Below are 12,086 nucleotides of genomic sequence, written 5' to 3'. Positions count from 1 at the left end.
AACTAAAGGTATAATAGAATTTTCGAATTATAAATGATGTTAGCTTTGCTGATTAATGACTGATGTAAAGAAAGACTATTTTAAAATACACCCACAGTTTTACACCCATAAATCAAAAGGAAAGCAGTGAAAATACTGGGTGTTTGCAGTGTTTGTAAATTATTTAAAAAATAATTTTTAAATGATTGTTCTTTCTTAACAGTAGCAGATAGTGCTTTATTTATTTGTCTTTTCCCTCTGGTGATTCTGGTGGTGAATGAATATTAAAAATTAAATAAACAAGCGGAACATGATTAACAGTTAACAAAACAACTTCAAGACCCACAGTGCATTGCGCGGGTGTTGCGTGACGTCACTCTGGAAGGTTCCGGAAGTTGTTTTACCGTGTGTTGCGTCAGTGGTGAAGACGCATCTCGAAGGTGAAATCAGATAACAGAACAACTGGTGAGTTTTACTTTGAAACGTAATGTTTTACATGAATTACAGTGTAAATATCTGCGATAATGCTCCTCTGGAGTTGATCGCCATTAAACAACAACAAGAAGAAAATGTAAATTTTGTTCTCAGGAATGTTTTACAAACGAGCCACTGGACTCATATTTGGCAATTCTAACATTCACACTATTGAACATTAGTTTGTAGTTGAATAATACTTTTATTGTCCTGTCTTGCCGTTTATACAGATTGTATTTACTCTGTGTCTTGTCAGCTCTTACTTTGGTCTTAATCTAGTCCAGACTAAAATACACGTTTTTGATGTTTTAACTGAAAACCACTTTTCTTAAATTAAGTCAGTGCCAATGTTTTGTCCCAAGATGCACACAAGTAATGTTTTTTTTTTTGTTTTTTTTAATCTGAGGCATGTTTATAAAAGCTACTTAAATGTCCAAATTGAACTAAGGTTTAACCCGGGCCTGATGTCTGCGCGTTTAACACAGGTTAGCAGACAGTGATGCTGGTCTCACGGCTGTCATGCCTGCGCTCGGCTCCTGTGGCTGGGCTCCGGTCAGCGCTCGGTCAGACTCCGTTCGCCCTGCGCAGCTCCTGTCGGCCCCTGATGAGACCCACACAGGTATTGTCCTCACCTAGACTGACACACACACACGCAGTCCAGAGCCAGCCATGGTTTTAAATGTGGTGTTGTGTCCAATCAGGGTTATTCCACCAAGACGAGACTGGGCTTCCGGCGGAGCAAGACTTCCAGAGAGCAGTTTCAGGAGGCGGCGTTCGAACCCGCTACTGACACCGCTATTAAAAGTGAATTCTGTTCACGTGTTCTTCTGTTAGGATTCACTTGTTTTTATTGCCGTTGTTCAGCCCTGGTGTAAAACATCCGTCTCAGGAGATCTGATCGCAGCCGGACTCTCTCGTCGTTAGGCTCGTTAGAGAGGAGACACCTGTGCAGTTTCAGATACAGTTCACAGCTGTATTTATAGAGCTTGGGATCGGATCAGCTGAGACGGATGTTAGTACCAGTCTGTGCTGCGTTTCCCAAAAGCATCGTAAGCCTAAGTAGGTCGTAGAAGCACCGCCACTAATGCATCTACGATCAGCTTTTGCGTAACGAGGCCCTGATCTGATTCTGTAACGAACGCATCCTTCAATGTCTAATCCCACAAACTCTAAAGAGTGAAAGATGTGTGTGTGAGTGTTGTGTGTTCTCCGCAGTGCACACCATGGGCCGCGTGATGCTGGCGGGAGGCGCCGCGGTGGGACTGGGAGCGCTGTGCTATTACGGCTTCGGGATGTCCAACGAGATGGGAGCCATAGAGAAAGCAGTGTAAGAGTCACTTGCACATCCTAACACTATAAGGGCAGGATTCGTTCTTCACAACGATCTCCGTTCAGACCGATCCGCCAAAACGACTAGAAACGTGCAACACACGTGATGTCACTGGTTTCACACATACACGTTTTTGTAGTTAACATGGAGACGATAGCAGGATCATTTGCAGTTTGAATAACCCTGTTCTCAAAAGTTTGCTTCTTTAGGGCCCAAAACACTGCTGTTGTGTAAAAGAAGTCAATGCTTATGCAGCTAAAATAGAAAACACAAAACGGCCCCTAGATCTCGTCATGCCAGCAGAAAGGAAAGATGTGATGAACGTGATGACGAAGCTCTCGTTGAGACTGACGAACTGAAGCTGTGTTTGCAGGATCTGGCCTCAGTACGTGAAGGACAGGATCCACTCCACATACATGTATTTCTCTGGAAGTGTGTGTTTGACGGCTCTGTCCGCGGTGGCCGTAAGCAGAACGCCGGCGCTCATGGGACTCATGATGAGGGGCTCCTGGATGGTACGCAACAGATCTTATGAATTAACAAACTTTTTATTCTTTGCCTTTCATGAAATCCCCATTTTAGCCTGATTCTGCATGTAGAGGGGGAACCGATAAAACACAGACCTGACACACTCATTATACAGACACTTGCATATTAAAATATGGCCCTGAGAAAAAATAAGAGTTGAGGGTCATCCATAATCTAACCCGATATCACAACAAGGGAGAAACGCGGAAGAACATTTGAAAGGTCTAATAATAATATTTCCATTACATTGATGAGCGAGCAGTGCCATCTCTGAACACACACCGCTCAGGTCAACAGTAATGCCGGTATAGTTACTTTTCTGAGTGTTCTGTGAGTTGTACATCAGTGGTTCCCTAACCCGTCCTGGACCGAGCCGTCCTGACCCATGTGATGATCAGCTGAACCTGGTGTGATAGATTAGCCAGCAGTGTTGGGCTCCTCCAGGACCGCTTTGGGAACCGCCGCTCTACATCATCAGAAGAACCCGTCGCCGTGTTGGTGGTCAGACGTACGGCAGAGCCCTAGTGTGCACAGATATTTCATCGGATGAAGACGTGCGCACACACTCTGCTGGTACGAGTATATCAAACATGTCCATACTTTGAAACTTGTTCGCTCCGGTCCGTATAGGAGCGATATGACCCGCGGGATGAGCGTTGTTGAACTCATCGCGGCGTAACGCCCAGACACCGCTCTCATGCGCACATGTTTGAATTCTCCGCAGTGATTGGACTGAACCAGGTCTTTCTCATGAATGAACCGGCGCTACACAGACCGATCGCTTTATCACATCAGTTCAGAACACGGACCGTCTGTCATTCACCGAGCGCCGGTTTACGTAGAACAAGCCTATTATATCCAGGGTCATCTGACTTAGAATCATGCCACAGCCAATCACACGCTCTGAGGGCACTGCTACCTCACATTCAGCCAATCACACGCTCCGAGGGCACTGCTACCTCACATTCAGCCAATCACACGCTCCGAGGGCACTGCTACCTCACATTCAGCCAATCACACGCTCCGAGGGCACTGCTACCTCACATTCTGCCAATCACACGCTCCGAGGGCACTGCTACCTCACATTCTGCCAATCACACGCTCCGAGGGCACTGCTACCTCACATTCTGCCAATCACACGCTCCGAGGGCACTGCTACCTCACATTCCCGCACGTTGGCTCGACTTTGCTTTTCAACCCTGAAGAACGAAATTGTACAAAATTTCCACGTATTGTAACATGTATGAGTGCTTTGTGTTTTCATGTGCAGCCTGTACAAACCTGTTCACATCTCAAAAACTTGCTTTGGGGTTTCATAACCCTTAAAATAGATTTTTCGTGACAGCGATCCCTTCTGCCAGCACACACACCGTCTGGCGTACTCGTATTACACACTGTTGTAATGATCCAGCCTGTAGTTTCATAGGAATGTGGAAAGTTTAAGTGGCGTTTCGTGTATTTTGCAGAAATGCTAGATTGGTAGGATGTCTTGATCAGTGCTGTGACTAACGTGTGCTGTCCACAGGCTATCGGTGCGACGTTCGCTGCTATGATTGGCGCAGGAATGTTGGTGAGGTCGATCTCGTACGAGCACAGTCCCGTGCCCAAACACCTGGCCTGGGCCCTGCACGCAGGTACAGTCACTGCCGGTCACTGACCCCTAGAGGGCGCTGTGGGCTGTGTTCAGGTTAATGCTGCAGAACACTTCAGGCAAATAAACATCTCTCCTGTGTGGACGAACAGCTCGTCACATGACCCTCCTGAAGTGGCAGAGCAGTGTGTTCCTGTGTCACATGACTAATGAAGTGTATTCCTGTCACATGACTCTAATGAAGTGTATTCCTGTCACATGACTCTAATGAAGTGTTTTGCTGTGTGTCACATGACGCTGCTGAACTGGCACTGAAGTGCTTCCCTGTGTGCAGGTGTGATGGGGGCCGTGGTGGCCCCGCTGACGCTGCTGGGCGGACCCCTGGTGATGCGAGCCGCCTGGTATACCGCAGGCATTGTGGGAGGTTTGTCGACGGTGGCCATGTGTGCTCCCAGCGAGAAGTTCCTGAGCATGGGCGGCCCGCTGGCCGTGGGCTTCGGGGTGGTGTTCGCCTCGTCTCTGGGTACGGTTCACTGGCGCTGGACTCCACCAGAGCCGGTTGGGAGCTGGTGTCTGCGCGCCAACCCGTTCGTTGTGTTTCGACAGCCAAAGAACCGGTTCTCGGCCGGGAAAACTGGTCCCAAAGCGGCACCAAGTCTTTGCTGGACTAGAACCGTTCTTTACCCCGTCATGCTTACGTCAGGGGCTGGGGCGGGTTTAGATGTGTCCTGAACATCTTTTCTGACCATAATAAAGGATCGCAAAGCCAGGAGAAACATTTGCAGAAACACGATGGAGTCCGCCTTTGTAATCGTTATGCTTGAAGTTAACGCAAGCGTTTCTATTTTTGTAATTTTTTATTGAAGACATTATAAGCAAAGAAGAAAAGTCACAATATAGAACAAATAAATGGAAAGAAAAAAGACACAAGACAGGGGTACATAACTAATCAGAAAAGAGTACATAGCAAACGAAAAGATTAAAAGACTTACATATTTCAATTGTTTTTAAAGCACGAGATAATCCGAAAGTAATGTTTTACTTGCAAGCGTTTCTAGCTAAGACGTATGGCGACGTACACAGTGACGTAACGACGTCGTTCCCTGGGCGCTCTAGTCAGTGGAAAAACAAACAGCTTCTGAACGGGTTCGCAAGTTGAACCCACTCCGAACCAGCACCAGTTCCCAACCAGTTCTTGTTTTGGGTATGTGTTTCCTCGAGAGGATCTGACCTCTGCTGTCCTCCACAGGCTCCATGTTCCTGCCGCCCACCTCCGCGCTCGGGGCCGGGCTCTACTCCGTGGCCGTCTACGGGGGACTGCTGCTGTTCAGCATGTTTCTGCTGTACGACACACAGAAGGTCATCAAGCGTGCCGAGACACACCCTCTCTACGGCGTTCAGAAATATGACCCCATTAATGCGTAAGTGTCATCTGAGGAAGAACACGTCTCTTTCATGACGTCACACGAACCGCATCCGCTCACGTGTCTCTCTCTTGCAGGTGCATGGGCATTTACATGGACACGCTCAACATCTTCATGCGGCTTGTGATGATCCTGGCCAACGGCGGGAACAAGCGGAAGTAGTTCAACCGGACGAGGCGAGACCACATGAGATTGGACTGGAGAAGATGGAGCTGAATATCGTTAATGTTGCATTCATTTGTTTAAAAGCAGAAAAACTTCGGATTGTGTTCAACTGAATCGCATGTCAGACAGTAAAAGGACAGTGATTTAATGATGCGGGTTAGTGCAGATCTTCTGAGTTCAGCATTCGGTGGAATTACAACAATATTTCTGTCTATTTATTTTACAAATTAGCTCCCAGCACAGCAATGCTCGTTTCACGGTGATTCTTGTGTTCTGAAAGTTTGGCACTCGTGGTTCAATAAACTTTAATTGCATTTGCAATTTACTACATCTTAATTGTTCAGTTTACTGCTTTGCAACAGACATCGAGCGCCACTTTACGAGACAATTTACCAACATCACGCAGGGCTATTTTGTCTTTGGGACAGTGTTATCTAGGGGTGGAACGATATCGCAATACCAGAATGCAACAATCTGTATTTTGTACAAATTTACCCATGAAAATGTTTGTGTCAGAAAATGTGCATTAGTGTCAGTACTACATTAAACTAATATATAATGTTGACTATAATGTATAATAATGCTATGGGTGGGTAATTGTGTGTCCTGGTAATGCCAAATGTCTGGTGTAACCAGTGAAAAATGGCCGACGTTATTTGAAATAACCAACTCCAATCCCATTCATCTACACACCCAGCGTAATACCAAATGTAGCATTTTAATCAATTTGCACAACAGTATGTGTTTTAACGTTTACTTTACGTTTTGGAGTGTATCTTGCAGCCCTCGTGAGATCTAAAGACATTAGAAATATCGCTGGACTTTATAGCAGAATGATGTTGAATCCCCAAACTTCAGATTCAGATATGCTCCCAAACATTAATCTCATATTATGTTAGTTTACCCTTTCATTGGTTTCCTTGAGACAAATTCAGTGTTTTCTGATCTCATCGATTAAGACCTATAATCCAGATTACGATGGTGTGTTTGGGACAGATCCACACATCTGTGATAGTGAAGGCATCTGTGCATCGACAGACATTCGTGTTTTATCTGTGCTCTACCAGCGGCAGACGACAGTGAGATTAACGATTAATCCTCTCGGCCGCCTGATCTGTATTCGGATGCTGATTAGATCCTGAACGGAGCGGACGGGAACATCAGCACAGGTCACAGGTGCAACTTACTTTAAAAAAACAGGGAATATTCAATTGAGACTGCAAGTCCCATTCACTGCCAAAACACTTCAACTCCATTAATATGCAGTTACTGTCAGTATCCACAGGTCTGCTAAAACAAAAAAGGAGTAGCCTCAAAAACAGATGCTTTGCCAGCTGGAGGATTCGTGTGATGGTGCAGTTTCTGGGACAGACCAGCAGAGGGAGATTCACACAATATCACGAAACACACACTGCTCTCTCACACACACACACACGCTGCAGATCACACACACTCTCTCACACACACACTGCAGATCACACACACACTCTCACACACACGCTGCAGATCCTGCTCTAGTCTGGAACAATACAGGTACACATATACAAACTCAGCAAAAAAAAAAAGCAAATGTCCCTTTTACCTTACTGTATTTTAAAGGTAATTTTATAAAATCCTAATTTGATAAGGTTAGATTAGGTTAGAATATTTTGATACGGATGAACCATAAACAATTATTGCACATGCACCTGAGAAACCGTCCTTAAGACACCGACCGTTTACGAGCTGTAAATGACTACAGACAATAAAGAGATGCTTTTACTGACTGAAGAACACCAGAAAAACGATGTTGTTGTTTTCTCAGTATGACCGAAGATGCAAAAGAAAAGAAAGTATCAGTATTTCTGAAAAATATTGACCAAACCTTCATTCCCGAAACTGTTCCTTTTGTTGTTACAGCCTTTCCCAAAATGGATTAAATTCATTACTTCTCAATATTCTACAAACAATACCCCATGATGATAACGTGAAAGAAGTTTGTTTAATATCTTTGCTAATTTATAGAAATATATATATATATATATGATGAGTTCAGATGCAAAAGCCTCTAAAGTGCCATTTGAAATTTTCTTCTAGAATGATCATTTTTATCAAGCTTGTATATTTAAGTTCAGTAATTTCACTTAAATGGCAATGATGATTACCTATTAATTGTTATTTAAGTGAAATTACTAAACTTAAATATACAAGTTTGATAAAAATCATAATTAAAGTAGAACATTTCAAATGGCATTTAGAGGCTTTTGCATCTGAACTCTTCATATATATATATATATATATATATATCAGTAAGGCAGGAGACGGAGAACCCGATGGTCACCGGCAGAGCTCCAATGTTTCTCTGTGGAGAGAGAAGACCATCCGACGGCAGTGACTCCTCAGTAAAGGCACATGACAGCCCGTCTGGAACAGTAAATGGATGTAAGAAGAGGATCTGGGAGTGCAAGCGGGTGAGGACATGTGGAGGAGGTCAGGGGAAAGGTTATGAATGACTTTACAGTTTTTTGTACACCCAGATGTCATTTTTCACAACTCTAGACACAAAACTCACAACCAATTCTCAATTCAAAACTCCAACCCACTTCTCAATTGCTTGGATACAATACTCATAAAACTTCATTCAACAAAAATCACCTTTTTTTAATATGACAACTTAACATCACAGTACTAGTATTTCAAAAGGCAATTCACACATTACATTTCAAATGAGTGTCTATTCATTTCCTTACAATGATCTAACTATAAATTGATTATGGATTACGACTTTATGGAGTTGGGTTTATCATAGTTTATGGAGTTGGATTTATCATAGTTTATGGAGTTGGATTTATCATACTGAACGTTCCGACGAGAGCCACGGTGAATGCATTTCCGACGAGACAAGTGTAAACTGTCCGTGTGTGAAAGCAGAGCTGGTGATGGTGGATCATGTAGATATAAACGAAACCTCAGAAGCTCAGCAGAAGAAGAGTGGAGCAGTGCAGTCGATGGATGAGGAACCAAAGACAGGACTGTCCAGGCCAGCAGAAACCACACATACTTAATCCACACAGTTAAAGAAACCAGGGATTAGCAGCAGCAAAGACACGCCAGCGTTCCCTCAACCCACTGACACTGATCTCTGAACGGCACGACGCTCAAACGGGTGTAGCATCACACTCGAAAACACTTTTCAAAAGCTGTTATTGGTGGCAAAGGTGCTTCAAAAAAGCCTGTGAATACTTATAAATAAATATGCTAAGATTTCAAACAAACATCTTTCATACTGTCATTATGGGATATTGTTTGTAGAATTTTGAGGAAAATAATCAATGTAATCCTTTTTGGAATAAGGCTGTAACATAACAATGTGGAAAAAATGAAGCGCTGTGAATCCTTCAGTATATTTATACACATGCATAACAGACACATCAACACCAAACTATTAACTCAACGCTGCTAAAAGATATCTAGTATGTTTCCCAGTGTGCTGTCACAAACAATAAAGACCTTTAAGTAAACTGAATGTTTTAAATAAACCAGAAGATATAAACAGAACAGTGTATTTACATGAGAAGGAAATCAAATAAAACCAGTCCAGTAAATGAACAGACGGTCTGTAAAGTAAGGAGAATCAATAGAGAAAGAATGACAATGAAAATAAATAAATAAAAACTTATCTGATCAGTTCAAGGTTGTATACGAGTGATTCTCTGCGTAAGGATAGAATTACTACAATTAAAGTTGAAAGAGTCAATGTTTAGGATGATGTCCAAGTCCCGCTGATGATGAAACAAAAACTAGAAAAATCGTCCTTCGAGAGCTCCTCAAATAATCCAAGAAAAACAAGATATCCCACAGAGTCTAATCCTAGGACTCGGATATTTGATAATCCACAATCCATCGAAACCACTTGATGTCCATATAAGTAGAGCCTTAACAACTCGTACAGATAATCACCCCGATATAAAGAAAAAACAGCTACAAAAGAAATCTAGCATTCGCTACAGAGCCCACACACACATTATAGACAACATAAAGAAACAAAACTTACATGATTGAACTGGAACCAGGATGAACAACGCATTCTCATCCTCTAGCGTCATCTAGAACGCCATGACAAACGGCGCTATACTACGCACATGGCACCCGTTATCGTTAACGCGCTGTGATGGTTAGGTTTAGGTGGGGGCAGGGTAGGGTAGTCTCATATTACGCGAAAGGATTTATGACGCCTTGGGTTCGCGTGAATATTAACGATAACGGGTGCCATGTGCGTCGTATAGCGCCGTTTTGTCATATAGCGTTCTATGAGACGCTACAGGATGAGAACGGGATGAAACCAGGACGGAAACATGCTTCCCTCTTCCAAACAAACTGTGTTCTTCTATGCCACTACTAATTTAAATTTATAACGCCCATGCACCCCCTAGTGGTGAGTATAATACAAAAACTAGGGTAATGGCCTTTAGCAACACACTTATGTTTTTATAGATTGTTGTTCATTGGCGTTTTTACTGCAAAGCGCCTTGTGCACCTTTTGGCTGTTGTAAGGCGCTCTACAAATAAAATTGGATTAATTGAATTAAACATTACACTCATCTCTTCAGACACCAATGATCCTAAAGTCAACGACAATCATGCAGCAAACATACAATTCATGATTGCCATATACAAAACATAATACACAAAAATGTTCACATGCTTCAATAAATTAATTAAAATCAGTACATGTATTATTAAATAAACCTGCCTAGATCAAGTCAAGTCAGCTTTATTTCTACAGCTCGTTTTACAACACCGAGTGTTTCAAGCCAGCATTACGGAGATAACAGGGAAATGATCTAGAAGAAAACAGCGTCAGTCCAGATTAAGTAAGCTCAGTGATGGGTCATTTCTGTTCATTAGTCATTAATTTAGTTCATTTGTCGATACAGCAGCGCTGGAGAAAACCGCGATGTCATCGTCCGGCTCAGTGCAGTCAGTCGATGCAGATCAATAATAATGTTGAATATTATATTAAGAAATCAACGTACCTTCTCTAAAGACAGCAAATGCATACAGTAAAACTGTACAACTTTCCTGCAGCTCTAGACATGCTGAACAGTGAACACTACCTGTGACGTACGGACTGAGACGGTCGGATCCACGCGCAGAACTTTACTAGAACTTGAGCTGGGCGATATATCGAATATGTGCGATGTATCGTTATATTTTTTGAAACGATATGGAATGAGGCAATACCGTTTATATCGATACAGTAGTTTGATATGAGCACATCTGAAAAATAGCGGAGGTTGCAGTGTGAGCTGCTGCAGTGAAAGTAGCTAGGCTACGTAGTACAATTTGTCCTAAACATGACACAAGCTTATATTAATTGCGTCAAAATCACTTTGATATATATTTTGATATAAATGCTCTGACAGACACTGTTGCTGACTGACAGATATACTTGCGCTGTTTAATGCGTTTGAGATGTGGTGCTTTCCTCAGTGCTCAACTTACATTTCACATATTCTCCATCTGTAAATGTTAGAAAGTAAAGCAAATATGTCCATTTCACAACAAATATGTCCATGTCAGAAGAGGACGAGCTTCTGCAAGTGAATCTCCGCTAAAATTCATGCTTCCTTGAACGAGCGCCGGCGCGCGCATGCGCGTGAATAGTACTACGTAGTACGCAATAATTCTGACTAAAAGAAACATATTGCTAAAATATTTGTTGTTGGAGAAAATAAATGTGCCATATGTGGAATTTTAAACCTACAAGTATATATTTTTAATGAAAGTGAAAGTGATTATAATGGGGTAATCAAATGCAGGCTAATATAATTAGTTTGTGCTTTTGTTTTTGTTTTTATTTTCATTTTTAGTTTAGCTTTTAGTCAATATAAAAACAAAAGCTTTTTGCACATAATATATTGCATAGCCTATATTATATTTGTTTCCATATCCTTCAATATCAACATTGTTTGTAGGATATCATTGGGCCGAATGTGAATATACTGTATATATATATATATATATATATTTTTTTTTTTTTTTTTTTTTAATATAAAGATTTTCTTTATCTAAATAGAAAACGTAGAAAGTACCGAGATATATATCGTATATCGCCATTTGACCAAAAAATATCGAGATATGATTTTTTGGCCATATCGCCCAGCCCTACTTGAACATAAGCCGGAATCAACCAGGCACAAAAATAAACAAGGCCAATCCAATCACGCGTGGGTCGAGGCAGGCAGCACAGGTTCGTGAACAGTCCAGGATACAGACAAGGGTCAAGGGTCAAGACAAAGAGTCCAGGGATACACAGAGAAACAGAACAGGGATAAATGCTCAGAAATGCACGTTTACAGTGTAACTAGACTTCGCAAAGGACACAGGGTTTAAATAAGGAACTCAGTTACCAACAATGAAACACAGCTGAACATAATGAGTCCGAGGTGAAAACATAACACAAAGAGAGAGTGCCCTCCTGTGGCTCTCGAGGGCACTACAGCTACCATACTACTCTTATATATTTCTCTGGCAAAAATGATAAGAATAGTATGATAATTTGTTATTATGCAGTTCTGAATTCAGAAAGCCTGAAGAGTTTGGTTTCCTCTTG

At 42.2% G+C, this 12,086-nt stretch overlaps 1 protein-coding gene across 1 annotated transcript; it reads left to right on the top strand.

Moving 5' to 3' along the window:
* The first annotated feature begins 944 nt into the window (after positions 1 to 944).
* ghitm (growth hormone inducible transmembrane protein) lies at positions 945 to 5,821 on the top strand. Its single transcript, XM_039683343.2, has 8 exons — positions 945 to 1,072; positions 1,155 to 1,257; positions 1,669 to 1,780; positions 2,157 to 2,298; positions 3,837 to 3,945; positions 4,237 to 4,425; positions 5,152 to 5,323; positions 5,404 to 5,821. The coding sequence occupies exons 1-8, from the start codon at positions 953 to 955 to the stop codon at positions 5,486 to 5,488; spliced, it is 1,032 nt and encodes a 343-aa protein (XP_039539277.2). The 5' UTR covers positions 945 to 952; the 3' UTR covers positions 5,489 to 5,821.
* Positions 5,822 to 12,086: the final 6,265 nt, after the last annotated feature.

The sequence above is a fragment of the Pimephales promelas genome, chromosome 17 (assembly GCF_988280905.1).
Source record: "Pimephales promelas chromosome 17, fPimPro1.hap1.1, whole genome shotgun sequence".
NCBI classification, from domain to species: domain Eukaryota; kingdom Metazoa; phylum Chordata; class Actinopteri; order Cypriniformes; family Leuciscidae; genus Pimephales; species Pimephales promelas.
The sequence above is the reverse complement of the archived record's forward strand: the minus strand, read 5'-3'. Positions and strand labels throughout refer to the sequence as shown.

What these genes read in the sequence shown, in the direction of transcription:
- ghitm (XM_039683343.2), top strand. Translation starts at nt 953, where the DNA reads ATGCTGGTCTCACGGCTGTCATGCCTGCGCTCGGCTCCTGTGGCTGGG. An exon ending in TACTGACACCGCTATTAAAA is followed by an intron (nt 1,258 to 1,668) that starts GTGAATTCTGTT and finishes TGTTCTCCGCAG; the next exon opens with TGCACACCATGGGCCGCGTG. An exon ending in TGATGAGGGGCTCCTGGATG is followed by an intron (nt 2,299 to 3,836) that starts GTACGCAACAGA and finishes TGCTGTCCACAG; the next exon opens with GCTATCGGTGCGACGTTCGC.